At 54.0% G+C, this 24,414-nt stretch overlaps 1 protein-coding gene across 1 annotated transcript; it reads left to right on the top strand.

Moving 5' to 3' along the window:
- The first annotated feature begins 114 nt into the window (after nt 1-114).
- On the top strand, nt 115-22,998 carry ATP8B3 (ATPase phospholipid transporting 8B3). Its single transcript, XM_052802339.1, has 28 exons — nt 115-275; nt 4,764-4,838; nt 5,444-5,535; nt 6,100-6,213; nt 6,697-6,795; nt 7,241-7,302; nt 7,923-7,995; nt 8,099-8,169; nt 8,736-8,818; nt 9,424-9,582; nt 10,125-10,213; nt 11,070-11,263; nt 11,957-12,165; nt 13,485-13,519; nt 13,977-14,133; nt 14,562-14,750; nt 15,182-15,294; nt 15,666-15,830; nt 16,135-16,246; nt 16,572-16,647; nt 17,121-17,262; nt 17,721-17,985; nt 18,512-18,735; nt 19,342-19,425; nt 19,730-19,969; nt 20,179-20,317; nt 20,585-20,715; nt 21,392-22,998. Exons 2-28 carry the CDS (start codon nt 4,784-4,786, stop codon nt 21,626-21,628), a joined length of 3,609 nt encoding a protein of 1,202 aa, XP_052658299.1. The 5' UTR covers nt 115-275; nt 4,764-4,783; the 3' UTR covers nt 21,629-22,998.
- Nucleotides 22,999-24,414: the final 1,416 nt, after the last annotated feature.

The raw sequence follows: 24,414 nt of genomic DNA on the forward strand, positions 1-24,414 counted from the left end.
AGCCGTGCCCCGGCTGCCAGCAAGGAGGGGGAGCCCCGAGGGGTGCCCGGCGAGGGTGCCCCGGCAGCGGGCAGGGAGAGGCAGGCAGCCAGGCTGGGAGGCAGGCAGGGCAGGCAGGTCCCTGCGGAGGCCAGGGCTGGAGGTGTGGCATGGGCTGTCCCCACGGTCCCTGCGTGGGGCAGGACGGGTGGCAGCAGTCCCGCTCGGCGCTGCGGTGGCAGGAGCTCGGCAGCTGCCCAAGGCTGTCGGCAGGACCGCGGGCAGGATCGGTGCAGGTACGGGGACCCGGGGGGGGGGGGGGAGTGTGGCACGGTGGCAGCCCCACCTCAGGACAGCAGGTCCCAAGAACTGCCATCCTCCTCCTCCTGCTCGCTCTGGGGCACCCATGGGTGCTGATTGGGACCCGAGTGGGCAGTGGGGGGGGTCATTGCCGGGGGGTCCTTTGGGGCTCTCCTGGGAGCTGCATCTCTCCCTATGGACCCTGGGGAGAAGGAGGGATCCCAGGGCAGCACCCCTTTAACAAAACCGCAGTTGGATGCTGGGCACGGAAGAGCGTTTTGGGATGGGGGAACCGCCTTTTCACCTGGAGTCACATCAAAGCAGGTGGAAAAATAGGGCGAGCGGAGGGAAACTCATGGCCCGGGCACGTCCTCAGAGCTGGGGGAAAAAAAACCCGGAGAGGTTTTAATGAGCTGTGATCCACCCGGCCGGAGCGCGGGGGCGTTTCCGGCATGACGAGGGCAGGAGGAGGCATGAGCTGGCTGCTGCCGCACGCACCCACCTGCTCATCGCCCGTCCTCGGGATGCTGTCACCGACGGCTGTCGTGATGGAGCCGAGCCTGGGGTGATGCCGGAGCTGTGGTAACTGGGGGTTGGCGGCGGGGGGGGTCCCCGGGGTGGCGGGACACCAGCTGGGGTCCCATGGGGATGCTGGAGGCAGGTAAACAACAGCAGCACTCACAAGGCTGGTTACAGCAACGCCCTCCAGCCCCGGGCAGGTAATGGGGGGGGTTAGGCTGGTCCTGTCCCCCCGCTTTATTTTTGTCTGGGAGGGAGCAGGAGGGGGAGAAAGGTGAGCAGAAGCCCCTAGCTATGGGCACTGGCTGTGCTGGGTCTGCTGGGCACCTCCCAGGGAACCCAACGTGTCTTACACAAATTCCTGTACTGAGCAACAACTCAACATTTTATCTGGAGATTTCAGTAACAAAACCGTCACAGAAACCCCATAGCAGCAGGTCGGATCAGCGAACGACATAAATCTCCACGTGTTTCCCTAAGCCAGGCCAAACCCTTGTGGCGCAGTGCCCTTTCCTGCTTAAAACTGGTTTATTTGTGTTCAGCCATGCAAACCTCCGCTAGCCTAAAACTACTCTTTTTGGGTGAGAAGGCCCCACTTTGGGTCTTGTTAGCACCCAGCAGCACCACGTGGAGACCTCAGGGACCAGCGGGACGGGATGTTCCCTGCTGGGCCAGGTGGACCAGCCAGTTCATCCCAGTCATTGAGTTGGAGGAACATCCCGTGGGCTAATAAATCACTGTTGGTCTAGATGAGGCGTGGAGCAGTGGTCAGAGGATGTCTTGTGCCTTTGGCCGTTGCTGGCTCTTTCTGGCCCTGGGAAGCTCCAGGCTTGGGGCTGGTGCAGGGTTTGGCTGCCCACCCGCATGGCTGGGGCTGGCAGGGTGCCCTGGCACCCTCTTCCAGCCTGTTCCCGCTTACCCAAAGTGCAATTTTTATTTCTAATTATTGAGGTGATGAGTGAGGTTTGTCGAGAGTCTTCTTGGAACTGAGATTTCTTGGATACCTCCTTGGGAGTATTTCTCCAGTGCTTTGAATCACTCTTTTTTTTTTTTTCCTTTTTTTCCCTTTTCACCCTGCTCCTGGGCTTTGGCAAGAGGCTGTTTTCCTGGCTGCCTTTGCACAGCACTCAGCTCCACAGAGCGTCCTGCATCTGCCAACTGCAGGTGTTTAATTAGCTGTACTTTCATTTGGCATCGCCTGGGAACAGGGGTGCTTTGGAGCCGATGAGCAGAGTGCGGAGGGGGTAATGGCAATTGTTACTGGGTACAATGGGGCTTGCAGGTGCCAAACACAGCGGGGACATGATGGATAGTCAAATTCAGGCCTGATCCTGGGCGCAAGAGAGACCTTCTGAAAGGATGACCGCAGACAAAAGTACGGTCTTCCTGTGCATCTTGGTGACACTCAGGGCAGGGTTAGACTCTTTGATTAAAGTGATCACACTGTTTGCTGTTTTGGAAGCAGTGAGCCCAGGCAAACATCTTAGCACTCATCACTGTCGGCCTTAGCTTTAATATTAATGTCCCGGAGCAAGGTCAGAAGAAGCTTTGAGCAACAGGTCAGGGCCCCGAGGGCACTAAAAGGGGTTAACAGCCCTGAGCAGCCTCACCTGGGACCTCTCCCACACCACCCATGGGCTCTAGTTAAGCTCAGTCCTGGGGCTCAGTCCTAGCCCAAGTTTTAGTTGTAGGTGGGTCTGTCTCCAGCTTGGCCAAGTGCCTGTGCCTGGCCACGGACCCAGCCCTCTACCCATGGACTGACTTTCTGGCTTGGCCTTGGAGCTCTCTTGTCCCAGTGGACCTGGCCAGCAATCACCGAGCTATGTCTCACCTTGGCCTTTGTCACCAGACATGATTCTGACCTGCATGTTGACTTCCTAGCTTGAATCTGAGCCTACCTCATCATCGCAAGCTTGACTGGAGATCTGGGCTCAGGGTTGAGCCTGGTTGCCATCCCTGGCTCTGCCCTGCTTGCCCATGGTTGGCAACTGCAGGATGGACCGGGGCTGGTGAGGACCTTGCTGTGCCCCGGCCCAGTGTTGAGGATGGGCTCATGGCAGGGATGGTTACCTTCACCAGTACAAACCAAGGGACACCGGCTGGCTTAGAGGGGTGTGAGCAGGTGGCTCAGTTTTCCCCATTCTGGATAGCCTGAGGTTCATCTTGTCTTCTGTTGGATGTTCGCTATGGTGCAGGTACCTCCATTGAGCCTGTATCCTTTGGTTTCCTTATGGTCCATGAGGAGGAGGTACCCCTGTGTGGTCAGGGGAGCCCACCCCTCTGTTAGGACGAGGCAGAGAAACATGCCTGCCAGGAGTGGGAGATGGAGGGCAGTTCGGTGTCCCCCGCTTTGTCTCTCTGCAACCAGATGCAGCCCAGAACTGGCTCTCTGCAGGGAAAGATGTCCCAGGCTGACAGCTTCACTGGGCTACGGACACGAGTGGGGTCACGGCAGGGTGGAAGATGGGAGATTTGCATTTCTCTGTGTCAAATCCTTTGCCACCTTATTTTGCCCAAACAAAGTGGGAACAGCCGGTCTGGGCACCAAGGGGCTTCTGTGCAGCTGGGTATGGAAGAAATCTCACCCCTCCAGGTATCCCTGCTGTTCCCGCTCCCTCTTATCTGTGGGACAAATGGTAGTTGGAGCCATAGGATGTAGCATGAGCGTCCCACCGTGCACAGCAGCTCCCTGCGAGCCTGCCTTCCTTCTCAGCCATGCTGCGAAAATAAAGGTGGGCCCCTAATGTGCTGAGTTCATGGGTGTCATTTAGGATCCAGTGTACAGTGACAAATGCCGAGTCCTTAGTGGTAAAGAAGGATGATGTTGTGGATCAAAGCTTTTTTGGGGCAAGCTCTTGGACGCAGGGGCCTTGGTGCTGCCCATGTTGCTGTTCAGGGTGTCTTTGATGAGGTGACAGCTCTGGCCCAGCTGGTGGCATCTGCGAGCGTCTCAGGGCAGCGTCGTGTGTTGGGGCAAACCAATATCAAATTTGCCTTGTACCACGAGGAGCAATAGGGAGAGAAGTAGACACTTTGGTGAAAGAATGGAAAAAAAGAAGTGATCAAAGGAGTGAGATAAAAAATAATGGCAGGGACAGACTGCTGTGTGGGATTATTTAATAATAAGGTAATTAATGCTTTATACCTCACTGACTCCTTTCATGTAAGGATCACAAAGCGCTTCACAAACATTAATTAATCTTCCCTAACATCTCTGCAGGGAAGGTCACTGAGCTACTGAGCGTAAGGGAAATCTTGTCATTGATGAAGGTGGCTGCTCTCTAGGCATGACGGATGCTCGGGTGTGATGGCAGGATGGGGAGAGTTTCTACTCCTTGCTGATGACTTCAAATGATTTCCCATAACTTCCTCAGAGAGGAAAAATGTCTTTGAGTTGTCATGGGCAGCTGGAACTGGGCAAAGGTGTGTCTGAAAGATGACCCATGCCAAAGCTGTTGAGCATCCCTGAGAACACTGAGAAGGCAGGGGTCTATCCAGACAACCCCCAGCACCAATGCCCACACAAAGTCTGAGTAAGCGTAAGGCACCCATGAAGGGCAAATCTGTGACTGTTGGAAAAAAATGCCAGGGTGAAGTGGATTTCAATTCAGATCTGAGCTATGGCTGGTCCTGCAAAAGGCATGGCAAAGAACATCAGGCGTTAAAGGGAGAAAGATGTTTTCTCATAACAAATATTCAGCCTGACGTCACTGATCTGTAATGTTCAGATGGCTACAGAGGACTGCTGTGGGGTTTTACATCTCCGGGGTAGTAAAAAGGTCTAAGTTAGTTTGTGGGTCTGGGGAAGACACCCATCCCCAGCTGTGCTCAGAAGAGTGTCCCTTCTGCATGATGTCCTGCCCTGGAGGGGCGGAGGGCCCAGCTTTGGGATGTTGGAGCATCCCAGTGGGATCATGCTGTTACTGCTCAGCGTTGCAAATATCTGTGGTTGTCCTTGTTCCTAGATCCTGGCAGCAGTGCCAGCATGGCTGAGCAGGACCGAGCCTCAGGCTGCCTGCATGGAAAGAAGCAGCTGCCAGGTCAGTGTGCAATGAGTGTGTTTTGGGGTTTTTCTTTTTCTTTAGACAGTTTATGAGAAAGTTGAATGTGGGACAAGGTTGTGAGATGGAGAAGAAGCAGATTTGGGGTGAAATGGTCTGGAAGGATCAACTGTCAGCTGGGGTGCCGGAGTTGGGGAACATGGCTGGGATATCCCTTGCTTGGCAGTATCAGAAATGAAATCAGGAGAGGAACAAGCAGTCTTCAGAACAGCAAAGACTGTGCATGGAGGAGTCATCCTTCACCTGGCCTGATTATACTGTTAAACCAAAACCTGAGCCCAAACAGTTAGCCTGAGGCTCAGAGGGGAAGTGCGTGCAGCAGTCCTACATCTCTGGAAGCTTCTGGCCTCCTGCCCACTCTGCCCGCTCTGTAACCCAGCTGACCCCAAAGATCCAGCTCTGTCCCAGTTGTACCTTCAGCTGCTCTCAAGATGTAGGCGCACTATGGAAAGCCCATCTCACCAGCAGTGGGTCACCACGAGCCCAGTGGCACCATCACTGGTCCTTGTGTCCTTGGAGGCCAGAGGCTGATGACCAGGGCCGGGCTCTGATGTGAGCTGGTGGATATCCACTTGCTTTTCCAGCTTTCACCTGGGAGGTGAGGGCCAACGACCGAAACTACCACATGCAATTCAAGAAGAAATTTGCCTTCTGTCTGACCAAGAAGAAGTACGCGGTGAGTCAGCCTGGGCCAGTCCTGGGCCATGTCTTTACCCAGCCCCTGATTCCTGAGCTGGTGGTGGTTGGGGGTGACATGACAGAGATGCTGCAGAGTGATCTCCAGTAGGATGGAGAGTCACATATGTAATCCAAAATGAATAGGAAGGGCTGCTCCCTGCCTGGTGCCCCAGATGCCCTCCGAAGCTGTCAGACAAGGAGCAGCACTGTATGAAGGATACTTTTTAGTCTGATGGTCGAGTCAAAAGATTTTGGGAAAAGTTTTGATTGAACAAAACCAGGTATTTTTTTTCCAGCTAAATAATGACCATCTAGTTGGAGGTCAGTTAGAGATGCTTTAGATGATCAGAAGCAAATTATTTTGTTTCAATTTTATATGGCTCTTTGCTCTAATAAATCTCTTTTTTCCTTATGGCTTTGGTAAATTTTTAAAGGCATCTCTTCTGCCATGAAAGTTTGAGAAGTCCTAAAAACACCAGAATGGTTTTGGCATTTTCAAACACATCATTGATTTCATGTGGCTGAACTCCCACTGTGGCTTTGACCTGCCTTTCTTCTGCAGGGCAATGCCATTAAGACAGCCAAGTACAACATCTTTACCTTCCTGCCGCTGAACCTCTATGAGCAGTTCCACCGAATGGCCAATGTCTACTTCGTCTTTGTCATCCTCTTACAGGTGAGATGGACACCAAGGTAAGAGCAAGTGTGTGGGAGACTGTCTAGCAAAGGAGGGTTGTCTGGCATTTAAAGTAGAGGCCTCTGGTCTAAAATGGTGTCAAGGATGCTGCTTTTCAGTGGTGTTCATTGTCTTTCATGAACTCTGAGGGGTTTAACCTATACGTTAAGTTTGGTTACTTTAAACTGATTGGGTTGGGATGTAAGCGAAGCTCATGTAGGTCACACCTAGATAGAAATCCTACCCTCCAAATTCAGGGACCCACATGCATTTCACACATCCACTTTAAAAAGAGGAGAAAATTCAGCAAAACCGTTCTCTGTAAGCAGAGATGTTGATTTGATTCTTCTTAAATTGGTTCCTGCCATCCTCAGGCGCTGACTGGGGAAGGGAGCTGGGAGGGAGGGGGAGTTACTCAGTCACGTCAAGTGTCCCAAGGTGGGGTGAATGTTGTGTCAGTGGTCTAAAATTCTCCTTCCCTAGACCTTCCCTGAGATCTCCACACTGCCCTGGTACACTCTGCTATTTCCCCTGAGCTGCCTTCTCACCATCCGGGGTCTACGAGACCTGATCGATGACATTGTGAGTATGGGTTGGAGCAAAAGCCTGTGTGTTGGGTGTAGGTGCTGGGGGGGACAGTCAGCAGAAAGGGGCCCTTTGCTATGGGGTGAACTGAAAAGCTTGGGAGTTTCTGTCATTCATTGTTCCTGAGGTACCATCAAATCTACCATGTCCAAAATGCTTTGTATTTTCCCATGGGAAGGATGTGACCAGCCGGTTGCTTTCCTTGGGGTCTTGACCCCCATCTCTGTCATCTTTTAATATCTTAACCAATGACTATATTCCCAGATTGGTCCCCAGAAATACCTCTTTATTCATTGGAATACATCTTCCAATTGCTTCAGAAAGCAGATATTGCCCTGGGGCTGAGAAGGCAGATGGTGGCATTAAGAGGGTTGTTTTCATGGGACAAGGAAGTCTGGCATGGCCCATCGTTTTCTTTTGGCCTCTTTTACTCTCTGTACAGGGCCGACACCAAAGTGACAGAAACATCAACAGCAGGCCATGTGAAATCCTGTCTGGGAAGAGGTGAGGGGCTTTGGGAAGCTGTACCCTTGTTTTCCAGGCCTGTGTGGAATGATGGAGCATCTGAAGTGCTGAGCACCCTTGAAAACAGCAGCTGAGAAGGGTTTTGGTGGGACTGTCCCTGACTCTGCAAACTTCCATCACCTCCCAAAATCTGCTGCAGGTCCAGCTGTTCCTCTGTAGGGACGATCATATTCCAGCTACAGACAACAGGTCTAAAAAAGCTCTAATTTGCTGTGATGTGCTGGGAGGAGGGTTTCCTTGGCCACAGAAGTTCCTCCAGGTCTTCATATCTAACCCACGGAGTCATATCACTGCTAAACACTGGTCCGGGGAGGATCAGCATGTCCCACCTGTGGCCAGGGGGCTGAAAGTCCCTGCCACCTGTAGATATGGGGGATATGGATGTGACAAATGGGTCCTGTGCCATCCTCGGTGCTCAGCCATCCTTCAGTCATCCACATGGGAGGCCACCACGGTGGCAGAGGAACCAACAATCGAGAGACCCCATTCATGCAAGAAGCTGGGACAGACACAGGCTGGTCCAGAGGACAGAAACAGCCACAGCCCCCATTCTCACCGCTTTGCAAGGATAAAAATGTCCACCCCTAATTCTCCCGCAGCTTCTGCTGGCAGAAATGGCGTGACATCTGCGTCGGGGACATCGTCCGGCTGCGTAAGGAGAGCTTTGTCCCGGTGAGTGATGCCCCGGAGCTGGCTGCGCACCAGGGGCAGTGGGGGGGAGTTTTGGCAAGGAGGGGCTCAGCCAGGTGATCTCTCCCACTTTTTGCTCTTCAAGGCCGACATGCTCTTGCTGTGCAGCTCGGAGCCCAGCAGCCTGTGCTATGTGGAGACTGCTGACATCGATGGGTGAGGAGAGGGGCAGGGGACTGCTATTGCCATGGGGGGAGAGGGGCAGAGACATCCCAGCCAACAGCTGAAGCCTCCAGTCTTGGGGAGCCCCCGGCACTGGGGGGTCAGGCATGCTGGGAAGGCTGCAAGTCCAGCAGAAATCGTGGGATGTGGGGGATCCTCCAAAAGCTAAACCTACAAACACCCCAGAAATGGGATTTGAACCCCAAATTTTGAAAACGGGAGTCCAAAAACACCTTTGAGACTTCCACAGAGCAGCTTGTGACCTCGGGCATCTCTCTCCATCTCTCAGCTCCCTCCCAGCCAGGCGGAGGACAGCAGCTGCCCGTCCCTCCTGCCTCCATCTGCAGATGATTTAATGGCAGGGTCTCCGGTCCAGGGCTCCCTGCATGAGTGCTTGATGTCTGTCACGATAGGTCCCTATCTCGCTTTTCATTGTCATCAGTCATGTAAACACCCAATAATTAACGGTCATCTCTGTCCCATGGGTCTGGCAGCTGAATTAACAGCTCTGTCACCCCACAGGGTTGTTCTATTTTTCCCTCCCTGGCTCTTGTTCACAGGGAAACAAACCTGAAGTTCAGACAAGCCCTTCTGGTCACCCACCAGGAGCTGGTGAGCGAGGAGATCATGGCTGCCTTTGACGGTGAGCCTCCCGGATGGGTGAAGATGTGGCCATCTCACTGGCATGGGATGGGTTCAGCCTTGGGAAGTCTTTGGCCCCTCAGGCACCAAGTGCCATCAGTCCAACGGGAGGTTGCACTTGCTCCCGCCTGCAAGGAGCCAAAGACCTTGCATGGAGGCCCTTCCCCAGCAAAGCAGCCCTGTGATGAGTCCATCGGGGTTGTGCACCTTCCCCCTGCCCTGGATCCTGATTTTCCCATTGGAATCAAGTGCTTGGCTCCCCAACCTGAGCTCAGACCCTGGATTTTTTTCCCCTTTGGCCCTCCATAGGATGCAGACTCCCCCCTCAGAGGCTCTGGGAATCAAGGGGATTGTGTCTCCACTTTTATAGCCCAGTGCGGTTCCTGGACTGAGCACCCTTCCAGCACTGCAGGGTGGCCCTCCACCTTAGCCTTAATTTGAGCCACCCATATCCCAACTGCATCTGCAGATGCCCTGACAAAACCTCAACCTCCCCGAGAAGCCCCCAGCACCCCTCTTTGGAGGGGCAGGCGTGGCGGGTGAGGGGAGAGAAAGGTCCTCTCATTTCCCCCAAAGCCATCACCTGAATCATGCCCTCTACTCAAGGGAGAGTGACCTGTGAAGAGCCCAACAGCCGCATGCACAGCTTCACCGGCACGCTGGAGTGGAGGGGCGAGACCTACTCTCTTGACAGCGAAAGGATCTTGCTGCGAGGCTGCAAGATTCGCAACACCGACGTTTGCTACGGCTTGGTTATCTACGCAGGTGAGTGCCCAGGCCCAGAGCAGGAAGGGCAGAAAACACCCAGGTCCCCAGGGATTTTAAGCTGCCCAAGCACTTCTGGCATCAGCAGGTCCCATTCTTAGCTGATACAAAGTGGGAGGACCTGCCGCTGTAACCAAGCCCCCAGAAGTTTGTCCTAAGCTTTGCTGGTGTTGGGCTTGCTGGCAGGGAGATGATGTGGCTGTACCAAACCTCTACTCAGCCCAAGTTATATTTCACCTGCATCACATCCTGGATCCACTCCACTTTGTGGCCTCTTGCACTTTGTGGCTCTGAGAGTGCAGCTGAGAGCTTGGCCATGAGTAGCTGTGGGTAGAGGGGAGGGATAAGATCTGGTGTAAGCAGCACTTCTCTGAGTGTGCAGCCACAGCTTGATTAACCACTGATCAAGGGATGTGGTCCTCTGAAGTCTTCATTGGTGGGGGGAGATGTTGTTATGGAGGTAACCAGCACCACTTAGCTGCAACTCAACCTTCTGGGGGCTGTGGACTTATGTTTTTACTTCTAAAATGCTTCTCGTCCAGGATTTGATTCCAAAATTATGAAGAACTGTGGAAAGATCAAGCAGAAGAAAACCAAGCTGGACCGCATGATGGACCGGCTGGTGATCATAGTGAGTGTGGTGCAAACTCCTCCTGCTCTGGTCCACCGGCCTCCTGGGGTTGCTCACAAGTCTTGTGAAAGGCTGCTTGCTTGGGTGATGCTAATTTTCTTAAGCTTGCAATATTTTGCCCCAAATATCTTGGGTTTAACACGTTATGGGCAAATACCGAGTGATGTTCCCAGGAAGTGGCAGTTGCTGGGTCTGGAGCAGTCTGCGTGGTGGTTGAGTTGCTTAGACCCTGGACCCTGGCAGCTCTGAGTCCTCAGCGGTAGAGCAGCCCCTTGGACCAAGGAACTGGAGTATTCAGGATCTCCAGCCACTCCTGGCCTGCTTTACTAATCCGTAACTGTGCAGGTCCAAGGATGTGGCTTGTGCAGAGGGACCTGCCAGCTGTGGCTCAGCACAGAGTAAGTAGATGGAGGATGGGGGATGGAGGAGCCTTTCCTCTGTGGGAAGCAAAGCAGCGTGGTCACAACGAGGAACTGGACGGCTCTTACTCCTGTTCCTGGTGGTTGAGTGTCATCACTTCTCAGACTGGCCACTAGATTCCTTTGTTTGCTGGTACTTCAGCAGGAAGGCTGCAGGACACCCCTTGCCCAGGGAGATGGTGTCTGAGGCAGTTAGGAGGGTGGGAAAGTTGGGGTTTGCTGTGTGTGTTGTGGATGTGTCAAGCTGAAATATGTGCTGCGATCCTTCATCTCAGCCCAGGATGAGCTCTGAGAACCAGTTTCAGGCACAAGGACACCTTTCCACAGGTTTACAGCTAAATGAGGCAAACAGTTCGGAAGAGGCAATGGTTGATCCTAGAAAAGAGTCTGGTGGGCTCTGTGTGATGGGACATTCTCATCCTGGCTTCCCATCTCAGATCTTCCTGGTGCTGTTGGTCACGTCGCTGGGCCTTGCCATTGCCTCTGGGTTCTGGGCCAGGATGTTCCAGGAGAAGCACAGCTACCTCTCTGCTCTCTACAAGCGTACAACTCCTGCCCAGCAGGCCTTCTTCAACTTCTGGGGCTTCACGATCCTCCTGAGCATCATCATACCCATGTCCATGTATATAACGTAAGAACAACAGAGCTTGGAAGTGATCAGAGATCAATACCTCACACGCTGTCCTTGGCTATCATCTGGCACCTTGGTTTACAGCCACAAAATGGGGCTGCACAAAAGATCCAGCTGGGACCCTGGGCAAGTCATTCCCATGTGTTCCCTTAGCCGTAAGAGGGTAAGGATGGATGGGATGTGTATCTTACAAACATTGATGATGTGCTTTGAGACCTTCTCAGAGGAAAGCCAGAAAAGAGATGCAAAGATACATATTGATGTTGGAAATTGTGGGCAGGCTGAGGATGAGACTGATGAAGGTGGTGTTTCCCCACTACGCAGCAGCAGGGTGGGGAAGAGAAGGACACAACTGTTGCGAGCAGGCAATAATCACAATCTGTGCTGGAAGAAGCAGTTTCCAAACTTTTCAGCCCTCCAGATCTATTAATTTTGTCATCAAGGGCCAGATTTCCAGAGGGAAGCCCAGTTGCCTGGGACCCAGTGGGCTCTCAATCAGGTGTGATAAGCCTTCTGGAAAACCGGCCACAAACAATGAAAACCCTCTTGCTTCTCCCAAGCTCAGAGCAATAGGATCCAGGTGGGGAGTTCCCCTCTGCCCTTTCTTCCTGTGTCAGATCCCCCAGTGCCCTTGGGATGCGAGTAATGTGATCTCCTTCCCCAGCGTAAGTTTTCTTCTATCTGACACCCTAGGTTTGAATTCATCTACCTGGTGAACAGCTTTTTTATCAACTGGGATCTGGAAATGTATTACGCTGTCAAGGACATTCCAGCAAAAGCCAGAAGCACCAGCCTCAATGATCAGCTTGGCCAGATTGAATATATCTTCTCAGACAAGACTGGCACCTTGACACAAAATGTTATGAGCTTCAAGAAATGCTGCATCAATGGGACCATCTATGGTAACTTTTCGTGGATGCGAGTTTGTAGAGACTCATGAGTGAGGTAGACCTTGAATTTAGGCCACTTTGGTTCTTTCCACTCCTCCTGGCTCACTAGGAAGCTTGGGGCATGTGGATTGATCTTGGTGGTCCAGTGTGTAAGCAGAAGCTGTAGGAATTCAGCTAGTTCTCATCTTCTGTGTTATCGGTGCTTTGCAGGGGCCACCATGCCTGTGGTCACATTTGTCTCACGCTCCCAGTGCACGGAGTCAGGGCACAGTTCTGCTCACCTAAAATGGGTGCCTACCTTTCAGGAGATGTAGCATAGCTCAAACTCAGCTGAGATCAGCTAGGTCTTCCCTGATGCAAAAGGGAGCCTGGGGTTAGAAACTCAGCACAGCTACGTGGCAAACACATAGTCTGAGTGAGGTGGATCCCACCTGGAATAATTAGCTGATGCTGGCCCAGGTGTCCAGGATAGGGCAGGCAGAGGAGCCTCAGGGTGATGGGCCAGTGAAGCCCATGGATTTTTATTTTCTGTGAAGGTCTGGAGAGAAAAAGGAGGGTTTGCTTTTCTTCTTTACATTGTTTTCTGGTGAATCTCTAGCTCGGTTTCCAAATCCGGGCACTTTAAGGCTTTCAGGTGACCTATGGAGGAAGCAAAGAAATTATCATTTCCCTTATGCTTTTTCTTCACAGTGAATGCATATAATTGCTCTTTGCGCTTTTTTATGATTCTGCTTGGGCTTCCCCTTAGAAACCTGAGAATTGCCAAGTCCTTCCTTTTCTTACTGCTATACTTACTCGAGTGCTCAGCTGGCTTTTGGGAATTGTCTCAGTGCTTGATTAGTGAAATTTAGCAAGTGGGGTGAGCCAGAGCTTTAGCATGGAGCTCCTGTTTCCTGAGATTAAGTATCAGGCACTTGAGACAAAGAGACAGTGATAAAACAAAGAGGAGGAAAAAAAAATCTAGCAAAGTTTTTAAGCAGGAATAAAACCAATTTTCCCCTGCCTGATGTATCGTTGTTGCACCTCTGTGACAGCAGCATCGCCATAATCCCATACCAATCTCTGGCCAACCGCAGAGTCTCCAAGGAAATGTGGATGAAGGCTAGACCTGAATTTTTAACATTAAAAATGTGTAGAAAGCCAAATAAGTCAAACCTGGACATCCTAACAGAGCCTGGCTCATGACTGACACCAAGCAGATGCTGGAAACCTGTCCCTTTTTGCCAGTCTTTTGGCCAGCAAAAGCAGCAGTCCCTTCCAGAGAAACTGCTCGAAGCCCCCGCTGGTGATGCCTCCTGCAGTTATTAATTGAATTATTTTTATTTTGGCAGGTACAGGCACAGGCCGTGAGAACAAGCAGCCATCGGTGCGTAACTCCCCTCTCCCACGTAGCATGGGGCCGGACGCTGTTCCTCATCGGGGCCAAAGCCGTAGCAGTTATTGATTACACCGGCAGCAGGACCAGCCTTTTGTTTTAGAGCACAGCTTGCTTACAATGGGGTCCCATGCTGTAACAGAGAGGCATACGCTTCCTTGGGCTGGCAAGTTTGCCAGTTCTCAGCTGCCAGTCAAGGACAGGGGAACTGGGTTTATAAAATAATGTGTCCTCTTTTTTTTTTTTTTTTTTTCTTTTTTTGATTCCCAACCTTTTTACACTTATCCCCTTGGTGTAGGCAATGCAGAGCTCGGCTTATGGACTCTGATCTGGATCGGACCGTGCCAGCACAGGGTTGCTGTATTGTCAACCCAGCAGCATCCCCGGTGCAGAGCACCACGCTCGGTCTTTCTCTCGGGCACCTGCAGCCTGCCCGTGCCTCTTGCAGGGGTCGGGGTTGACCTGGAGCCACCATGGGGAGAAGAAGTTGGACTTTTGCGACGCGACGCTGCTGGAAGCCGCCCGGCGGGACAGTGACCCTGTGCTGAGGGAGTTCCTGAGGCTGCTGGCCCTCTGCCACACTGTCATGGTGGAGGAAAAGGGCGGTGGGTTGGACACAGTGGTTGATGTGCTCGGAGCGGGGTCGAGCTGCCGTCCAAGGCATTGAGGCCACGATGGCTTTTTCCATCGCCCAGCAAAGCTCTGCTGTGGGGGTGCAGGTGGCATGAGAGCTCAGGGATGCTTTGGGCCACCGTCCAAGCATCACGGATGTGTACATTTGGGTTTGTTTTAAAGCTAATTAGTTGGAACAGAAGCACAGGGAGGATAATCCATCCCTGTCTGGGCACTTGTCCTGCCTGTGGCAATGAGCGGAAGAGATGAGACAAGAAGGACTGAGTTTCCCTAGCCTGGTGGCTTGGACTTTAGGGTCTCCATAGATAATGTTGGTACAGGGCAAGAACAGGGTGTTTCAGATGTCCAAGAGTTGCCTGGCTGGGAGTCTCCTTGTCTAATCCCTACTCCTCTTCTGCAGACCAGCTGGTTTATCAGGCAGCTTCACCAGACGAAGAAGCGCTGGTGTTGGCAGCCAGGAACTTGGGATATGTCTTTCTGGCTCGAACGCAAGACACCATCACCATCAGTGAGCTGGGGGTGGAGAGGACGTACAAAGTGCTGGCCATGCTGGACTTCAACAGCGATCGCAAGAGGATGTCTGTCCTGGGTAAGTGGGATGGGGTGTCTCAGAGAGGGGGCCCTCCAGGAACACAGAGGGTCCCTTCCATGCCCAGTGCTACAAGGGACGGCACCAGGATGGCTGTGATTGACCGCAACTGGCACAAGGACTCCTAAGGATTATCCTGGTCATCCCTGCGGTTTTGCTTTCCCTGGTACCTTGGTGAAGGGTTTGAGAAGCCGAGAAAGCGAGTAAATCAGGGGTTCAGAGTAGGTACGTGAGGAACTGACAGTCCTTGAGGCCTGATTCTGCCTCATGGTGGTGCAGATCTGGGGACATTCCTGTGCTTCCTATGACCGCGAGCAGAAAAACACTAGCGTCCCCCGGGGTGCCTTCTGCAGCATAGCCATTGCATGGGAACAGCGATAAGTGGGAGCCATCTCTCTGCGTACCTAAGCTGTCCTTCCCCTCCCTCCCAGTGCGAGACCCCCAGGGCACGATCCGGCTCTACACCAAGGGGGCTGACACAGTCATTCTGGAGAGACTGCAGAGGCGAGGGCCCGATGAGACCTTCACCGAGATGGCGCTGGATGTGAGTCCCATGCCAGCCTGGGGTGGAAAGGGCTGGTCTCCCTGCTGCTGGCTTTGGCCTGGGTGTCCTGGAGTCCCCTGCTGCTCTTTCTCCCTCTGGCTTCAGGATTTTGGTCCTTCTTTCTTCCTTCTGCTCTAGGAGCCTCACCTGCATATGGGACAGGGGCTAAGAGGGCATCAAATCCACCTTCGGTGTTCTGCATGGACCAGTTGCATTGCAAGGATCCTCATGGGGATGCTGTAGGATGGGGGAGGGAGTCAGAGCCCAGAGGGAGACCCTCAGATCCTGGAGGGTCTCTGGCTCTGGCCATGGGAACATTGTGAAAGTCATCCCGGTCGAGGGAAGGGAGACCTGATGTCTCATCTCTGCAGCGCTTTGCAGAGGAGACGCTGAGGACTTTATGCCTGGCCAGCAAGGAGGTGAGCGAGGCTGAGTACAGCGTGTGGAGCAGGAGGCACCGTGAGGCCAGCATCCTGCTGCAGGACCGCGCGCGGGAGCTGGACAAGCTCTACGAGGAGATGGAGCAGAACCTGCAGGTGGGATGAGGCTGGGGTTTAGGAGGAACCGGTTGCGCTGGTCCCACAGAGAGCAGGACCAGGGGGTTCAGCTCTCCGGGATGAGGGGTGAAATGTCCAACGCAACACCCATCCCCTGGGTGGGAGGGCAGGTGGAGGTCCACCCTCCAGGAGTGACTTTGTGACATGCCAGTAGACACTGGGTTAGAGACCTGTCAGGTTGTGTCCACCCATGGGCAAGGACCCCTGGTTGGATCCAGGGGCAATTCCCACCTCCGCATCTTGCCCTGCCCCATGTCACGACACCCACTTTCCCTCCTTCCAGCTGCTTGGGGCCACAGCCATTGAGGACAAGTTACAAGATGGAGTCCCTGAGACCATCCAGCTGCTGAAACTGGGCAACATTAAAGTGTGGGTGCTGACGGGAGACAAACAAGGTCAGTGGAGGCAACCTCAGACCCCACCAACACATTTCAGCTTCTCCCCTAAGCAGGACCAGAGAAGAGATATGAGATCCTGCAGTGGGAAACAACCAGGTTCTGCTGTTCCCCTTAATATAAAGTAATAGCACGTCCCACAGATCATGTCACCCATGGGGAAACTGGGGCAGGGGAAGCCATTTGCGTAATGGCACAGAGCTGGAGCAGAGCCCCCAGCAGCTGCAGCCCACTGAGGGCTGTTGGACCCAAGGGCTGGGGGCTGCCCTGGGATGGGGGGGGCAGCATCTTGTGGCCATCGGCCGTTGGCACCTGTGTGTTGCAGAGACCGCAATGAACATTGGCTATGCGTGCAAGCTGCTCACGGACGACATGGAGATCCTGGAGGAGAAGGAGATCTGGTGAGGAATCGTGACCTCCTGGTTGAGGACATTGGTGTCCCCGCTGAAGACACCCGAGAGCATAGGAACCTGTGCAGGATTGGCAGAGCTCGACTCTGCCAGAGATGCTTCTCCTTCCCTGTCCCAGCCTGGATATCAAAGGCCCTCATTTGCTGTTTGCATGCTCGTTTGCATGCTCATTTTCATGGCCTCCCCATCTGTTTCTGCCCCTACAGCATTCTCTTGGCAGGCTTTGACCAGAAAGTGCTTAAGCTGCCTCTCCAGCCTCTGAACCGTAGGGACAGAGGCTGATTTCTGATCTCAGTGAGCCCTTGGGTCTCCCTCTCTGTCCCTCCTGTTCCCACCCCTGGGTACCAGCCCCATCTCCCTGGAGCTGGCTTTGAGATGCCAAAGGCCAACTGTAGGTCTCGGTCGAAGCCAGGCAGTGTGCCCTGTGTCCCTAGCTCAGCTCCAACCATCCCTTCCTCACACAGCAAGATCCTCAGGACTTACTGGGTGAGCAACAACCACTTCAGCAGCAGCGGGGAAGCCCTGTGCAGCGGCTGCCTCTCCCAGCAGCGCCCAGAGGCTTCACGCAACAAGAAAAGAGCTCTCATCATCAGCGGGGACTTCCTGGTAAGGTGGCACTAGGATGCTCTTCTCTGCTCCCTGCCTGCACTAGCAGATTGCTGTTTCTGCCCTGTTGCTATCCAAATCCTGGGTGGCACCAGCACGCAGAGGAAGCGATGCCCCTCCTGCCCAAGGGGTGGGAAAAACCCATTTTTGACTGGGGAATGATGAGTGAAGAAGGGGACAACCTTGCACCGATCATTTGGTGTTGGGGGGTTTCGAGCACACCTGCCTGACCAGTCCTCTGGGATGATGCAGGCTGGAGGGTAATCACATGCTCTTCTGGTCATACTGGGACAAACTGGTCTCACAGTCGCAGTACCTGCTGCGTGCTGAACTTGGAGAAAACTGAGGGTCGCTTTTTTGTAGCACCTACAAGATTTAAGAGCGTTGTCGAGGAGCTGGGGGCCCTCATGCTATGAAGGCTATGAGTGAGGTCCCAACCATGTGTGCTCTCCCCTAAGGACAAAATCCTCCACACGGGAGAGGTGCTGAAGAAGAAGGGGTGGCTGTGGCAGCGGCTGGCTTGCTGCAGGGCTACAGGCTCGCAGGAGCAGAGCAGTCTGGTGGAGAAGGCCTTCGTGGACTTGGCCACCAGCTGCCAGGCAGTGATCTGCTGCAGGGTGACCCCCAAGCAGAAAGCCCTCATCGTGGAGTTGGTGAAGAAGCACAAGAAGGCCATCACACTGGCCATTGGAGATGGGGCCAACGATGTCAACATGATCAAAAGTGAGGCTCAGGGTAGGGGGAAGTGTGGGTTTTGGCCGGCACGTCCCGCTAGCGGGGAGTGGTGGTACCCCATCTGCCATCTCCACCACCTCACCCTCTCCTTTGAGATGAGGAGTTGGGAGGGGAACCCCCAAACCAGTTCCCCACGTTGCTGTGCCGGGACGGGAGTGAGAGGCACAGGACCAGAACCAGGACCAGCCTGGGACAAGAGCAGGGTGGACCACTTGCTTTGACAGCAGGGATGAACCTTGATGAAACTTCAAGCCCCAACATGGGCAGCTGGCAGAGACTTTCCTGCCCCTCTCCAGCAGCCCTGACATGGGGCTGTGCTCTTTGCACGCCCAGTCATGCCTGGCATGTCACTCCCACAGCTGTGACATGTGATAGAGGGGGCTTCTTCCCTTTGCCCATCAGTCCTTGGATTCACCCTCTGCCCATCACCCTCGGGGCAATCCACGGGGAATTCAAGCACCCAGCTCACTGAAAACCTCCCCACCTGCGTTTCACACCCTTCTGTCCTCTGCAGCCGCTGACATTGGGGTGGGCATCAGCGGGCTGGAGGGCATGCAAGCCGTGCAGTGCAGCGACTACGCCCTGGCACAGTTCTCCTACCTCCAGCGCCTCCTGCTCGTCCACGGTCGCTGGGCATATCTCCGCATCTGCAAGTTCCTCCGCTACTTCTTCTACAAGACCTTTGCTGGTCTCATGGCCCAGGTCTGGTTCGCTTTCCACAGCGGATTCACAGCTCAGGTGAGGGATTCAGCCATTAGTAAGGGTCATATCCATCCCATGGAGGTCTGCACACTGGTGTTTCGCCCCCCCCCCCCCGCTGAGGATCCCATGCAGGTCTCATGCTTTGTACTGCCTGATGGGCGTGTGTCCACATCACTGCCCTCGTCTCCTTTCTCCCTTGCCCTGGTATTGGGCTGTCCAGTTTTTGGGGGCTGCCTGGCTGAGATGCAACTAGTTATCTGCTTTTTACCTGGCTGCGTTGGGAAAAGCACCCGGGGGACATTTGGGATGTCCTTGTGAGCTGCAGCTCAGTCTCAGTGAGATGCAGGGAAAGATCCCATGTGCATTAAGCTGGCTTTCTCCAAAATTTTATCCCAAGGGCCATTAGTGTGACTTGACCACTACTGTGTGGCTTCAGCCTCCCATCTCTGTCTGCAGCATGGCCCCACAGCCCACCGATCACTGCAGACAACGTGGGGCTGATGCAAAACCTGGGGAAAGTCCATGGGGATTTCTCCAGAGTTTGGATATGAGTCTCCTGGACTCACTCCTGGTGCCTGGGCATCCTTTCTGAGTCTTTCCAAAGCACCACTGAGCTCACAGCTGCTTTCTTTTCCCTTCTAGCCTCTGTATGAGGGCTGGTTCCTTGCACTCTACAACATTTTCTACACTGCGTACCCCGTGCTGTCTGTGGGCCTTCTGGAGCAGGTATGGGTTCACCGGGCTGCATCCAGCCCCTGTGCCTGGAGGCTGCATCCTCAGCAGGTGTGAATCAGCCCGGCAGTTGTTGCACCCCATCTGCACGGCTTTTTGTGCTGGGACACGGTACCAAGCAGCTCAATGGGCATTTGGAGCTCTCCACCAGTCCTGGGGTGCCTCTGTTCCCCATCACCCCAGAGCAAGCAAGTGGAGGGACTCACTGCAGCTCTCCCGAAGGGTGTGTTGGGTGGGATGGCCCAATCCTGCTCCCCAGTGTGGGTGGGGAGGGTGATGCTTGGTGCTCTCCTGGCAGGACGTGAGCGCCAAGAAGAGCCTGGAGTTCCCTGAGCTCTATGTGATCGGGCAGCAAGATGAGCTCTTCAACTACCGCGTTTTTGGCATCACCCTCCTGCATGGGGTCAGCACCTCGCTTGCCAGCTTCTACATTGCGCTCTGGGCCTTTGAGGACCATGTCGGCAGCAAGGTTGTCGGTGACTATGAGTCCTTTGCCGTCACGGTGGCCACGTCGGCATTGCTGTCAGTCCTCGTGGAGGTAAGCACCAATCTGCCCTTCCCCATTCTGGCCCGGTGGTAGATGATTAGGGATTGCAGCCCTGGGCTCTCTAACACCATCCCCAACAGCTTTGTGGCTGGGGGGTGATCTCCCTTGCGGCAGGGGAGGAATTCAGGACAAGTGGCTGAATGGAAGAGGGTCCCTGCAGCCTCCACGAGACACTGTGTGCTCTGCCCTTGTCCCTGCAGATCATCCTGGACACCAAGTTCTGGACAGCATTGTCCTTCCTGATGGTCACAGCCAGCCTGCTGCTCTTCTGCTTCTTCTCCTTCCTGACCCAAAGCATTGATGCCTTCAGGATAGCCCCTGCCATCTTCCGCTTCCCAGGTGAGATGCCCCAGGGATCCCCATTGCCCTTCCCTTCCCCAGCCAGGGGACCCCAGCCTGGGCTTGGTGTTTCCCACCTTGTAGATCATCTCTTCATCACCACTTCTCAGTCTTGCTGTTCTGAGTTTTGACTCCAGTTTAGATGCCATCTCCTCTTTAGACCCCTCAACACCTTCATGGGTGGGGGCCTGTCCCCCGACAGTTGTTCCCTCTGTCCTCTCCACCTTCCCTACTTAAACATCGCCCACCCACTTCTTGCGTTGACAGATGCCAGCTGGAATGCCCTGACCGACCCCTACGTCCTGCTCGTGGTCCTGCTGTCCCTGGTGGTGAACACCATCCCCTCGCTCACCGTCCACTTGTACCGCACCATCACGGGCAAAACCACCATCCAGCAGGTGAGGGCTGCACGGGGGCTGGCATGGGGAGGGGTCTGCCTCCTGCCAGCGTCAGTGTCTGGGGCTGGCCAGGACGCTGCTGGTGATGGGAAGGGTGAGGTTCCCCAGCGAAGCCATTGCCTGGACTGTAGTGGTGGGACGTGTCACCTCTCCTCGGTGGCACCACTCAGCTCATGGTGGTCTCTCATGACACTGGTGCCCAAGCCTGGCTTCAGGGCCCTCTCCCCAAATTGGTTCATGGCCCGACAGAAGGCCCTGGGGCGAGAGACCTCCTCTTGGAGAGGGTCTGCTTTTGGCTGCAGTAAGGAACTGGCCTGCAGGACTCCCCGGACCTGCCACTTAGGAGGCACCGGGGTCTGGTGCAGGTCTTGGTACCACCCCCAGCCTTGGTAGAGCTCATCCCCATCTGGGTTGTGGGTTATACCTTCCTGGTGGTACAAAGAGGTCCCAGATGAGAGCAGGGCTTGAGATTGTGCACCAGAGCTCCAGGAGCTTTGAAGACCCCCAAGAGGGTCCCCATGTTACGTATCCCATCATGGTAACTCAGGTCATGGTGGAGCTGGGACCCAAACTGTGTCTCGGTGGAGGGTGTCCTTGAGCTCCCTGTGTGTCCCCCCTCGGGGTGAGGGCTTGCCTGGGAGGAGGCCACAGCCCTGATCTCTCCGTCTCCTTGCAGAAGATCCCCTTGAAGGCTAAGCGGGAGCCGGAGCCCTTGGTGGAGCTGCGTGCCCATGTCCCTCATGGCTCCTTCCACCGCCACTCCAGCTACGCCTTCTCCCACCAGGAGGGCTACGCCGGCCTCATCACCCGCGGGGACAGTCTGCGTGCCAGGGCCACCCGCCGCACCGCCCCAGGTCTCCTGCACCCAGAGACAACCCCAGCTTTGTCCTCTCTCCCCAGTCCCTCAGCATAGCTGCCCTGGCTGGCATCAACCTCCCACCATGCTGGGACAGGGGGGGTGCTGTCAAGGCACAGAACTGGCTGGCTCCCTCCTTTTATGGGCATTTTTAAAATCTTATTTGGATGGTTTTAAAGCACGGGCAGCCCCTGTGGCTGCAGAGGCTCTGGCCCAGCCTGGGGGGCTGCTGCTCCAGGCACTGAGTCCTGGGATGTGTCCCACCAGCGGCAAAATCTCCCCCATGCAGTGTGTGCATGGGCTTTGCAGGAGCCTATAAAGCCATGAAAACCACCAACCTCTGCCTCCATGCTTGGTCCCTCGCCCCGCAACACCCTGGCTGGCACCCCAGCCCCCTTCCCTTTGCTGAGCCCCCTCAGAGCTGGGCTTCCTCCCACCCAAGGCTGATCCTGCTCCAGGCTGGACCCACAAACAGCAACTCTGCTGCCCCAGGCTCATTATTCCACCTCTGAATTACTAAAATACTCTGATGCAAAACCAGCAGTGGGGCTGGGTGGCGGGTGCAGCCCCTCACCCCTGCTCACTCCCTCCTGTGCTGGGGGCCGAGCTGCACCGGCTGCACGAAGACCCTCATCTTGTTTTCCCACGGCTTCAAGGAGCACAGGGCAGAGCCAGCCGCCCTCCCCATGCAGGGCTGGATCCGGCGCCCGTGGCTTTCACATGCATCAACCCAACAGATCAGACTTGGGCGGCATAATTTTAAAATACCCCCTACTTTCTGAAGGAGGACCTATGTATGATTGATTACCTGCAGGTTTTTCTTCTCCAGCCAAACCAGCCCAGCTTCTTGCAGCCTCCTCTTGTTGCTCCCCACCATCTCCACCTCCTTGTCTTTGCCATCCCAGCACGAGGTGCACATGGTGGTGGCATCTGCTACGTGCCATGCCCTGTCTCCACAGCAGCCACTTCCCACTCCCTCAGGACTGATGTCCCCATCTTTGGGGACAACTTGTGGCCACAGGCTGTTCACTGCAAAGCCCTGAAAAGTACTTTTGGCGGAGGGGGGAGGGCAAAGCATCGGGGTGATGTGCATCAGCTCTGCCCAGTGGGCATGGGAGCACATGCCCTGCAGTGCCACGCTTTGGGGACATCAGCAGCTGGAGAAGTTGTGTGTGAACAACTGACTGGTGACCAGATCACCCTTTTTATTGTTTTTATTTTTTAATTAAAAGGATTTTAGCTTTTCTCTCCTCTCCTGTAAATCTCTGCTACGCCACCAAGGAAGAAAGCTGCACAGAAAGGTCCTTGGTCCCTCTGTGCGTACCACCAGCTCTTTGCCACCTGCCAGCACTTGCGCCATGGCAAAATGCACAGTAGGACAAGCTATTCGGGTAAAAAGATAAATAAATCAGACATGGGGTCTTGGACCTGCCTGCAGCACGCACGATTTGATGGGTTTGTTTAACAAGTGCTTTGGCCTCATCTGCACCGAGTTTGTGAGAATTAAAGTGTTTTCTTTGGGCTCTGGCCAGAAGGGTGCTGGATGGTGCCAAGAAATAAAAGCATCTGAGGCTTCCTCTGGGAAAGCTCTCACCTCTGCAACTGCCAGGTGGAAAACTGGGGGGAGAAACCTTTCCCACTGCCTGGGCATGATCCCCGCATCAGCCCCCTGATGCTCTCAGGCCAGGTCTAGGGAAAGGAGTTGAGGTGGTTAAAACGGGGCTACTCCTCCAAAGCAGCAGCAGAGCTGCATCAGGAAGGAACTGACCCATGAGCATCACTGCGGGACATACACACATGCCAGGGTGAATGACTAGAAAATAATTTATTGAAGAAACAGAAAGCTGCAGAAATACAACACAGTCATGACCAGTAGAGGATGAACAAATAGAGATTAATTTTTTTTTCTCTTTTAAAACCTGTTGACAGGCTGGAGTTAAGTTTCCTGGTAACTTCCCCTGCATGAGTCATTGCAAAGAACAAGGAACAAACTCCAGAGCACACAGCACAGTTTGGATAAAGTGCCTGACACATAAGACTCTTTTTTTTTTTTTTTTTTTTTAATGTTTGTAAGTAGCTTAAACAAATATAGTTGCAAGACACAGAGGAGTAACAATTGCATTTCGCTGTAGAGTAAAACCTATCCCATGAGAGTAACAATGAAGCAGCAGAAAAAAAAAAATCAATTTAATTAGAAGGAAAAAGTCATTTAAAAACTCAGAAATGCGGCCCTCAGACCGTGCGGGACGAGGGTGAGTGTCGCCTATTGCTATACAGAAGAATGAGCAATGTTTTCTGGAGGTGGCTGGAGTGGCAAACCCGAGGCTGCGGGTTCTTCCTGGCCAGGATTAATTCTGTCTGACTTCTTTTTTTCCTTTAGAAATTTAAGTGGAAAAAGAAAAACAAACAAAACTTGATTTTGTTCTTTGCAGTTTTAATTTCCTCTCTTTAAAAACCCCAAACAAAGACACAAGAGGAACCTGATTCTGCACGGCAGCATCTGCAGGTCCAGCCCCATTGCTGGCTGCCAGCACCGCCTCAGCTGCGGGTGTCCTCTGAGACAAGGGAAAAGGAGCCAATTTAATGCTGGGGATGCGTGGCGGTGATGAGGGCGGCCGGCCGGCACGGTGCCGGCAGCCAACCCGGCCCAGTGGCTTCTTCACGGTGCCCAAAGTGGGCTAGGGAGAGAGGTAACAAGGAGCCGATCGTCTTCCCCACCCAGACTTCGGGTGCTCAGGAAAAGGGACGAGTGGTGATTTTTTTTTTTTGCAAAGCCATTTCTCAGCACAGAGAAATGCCAGGTCCTGGCCCACTCTGTGTCCATGTCCCATCAGCGGAGCCAC

This window comes from Harpia harpyja, chromosome 11 (genome assembly GCF_026419915.1).
Source record: "Harpia harpyja isolate bHarHar1 chromosome 11, bHarHar1 primary haplotype, whole genome shotgun sequence".
Lineage (NCBI taxonomy): Eukaryota > Metazoa > Chordata > Aves > Accipitriformes > Accipitridae > Harpia > Harpia harpyja.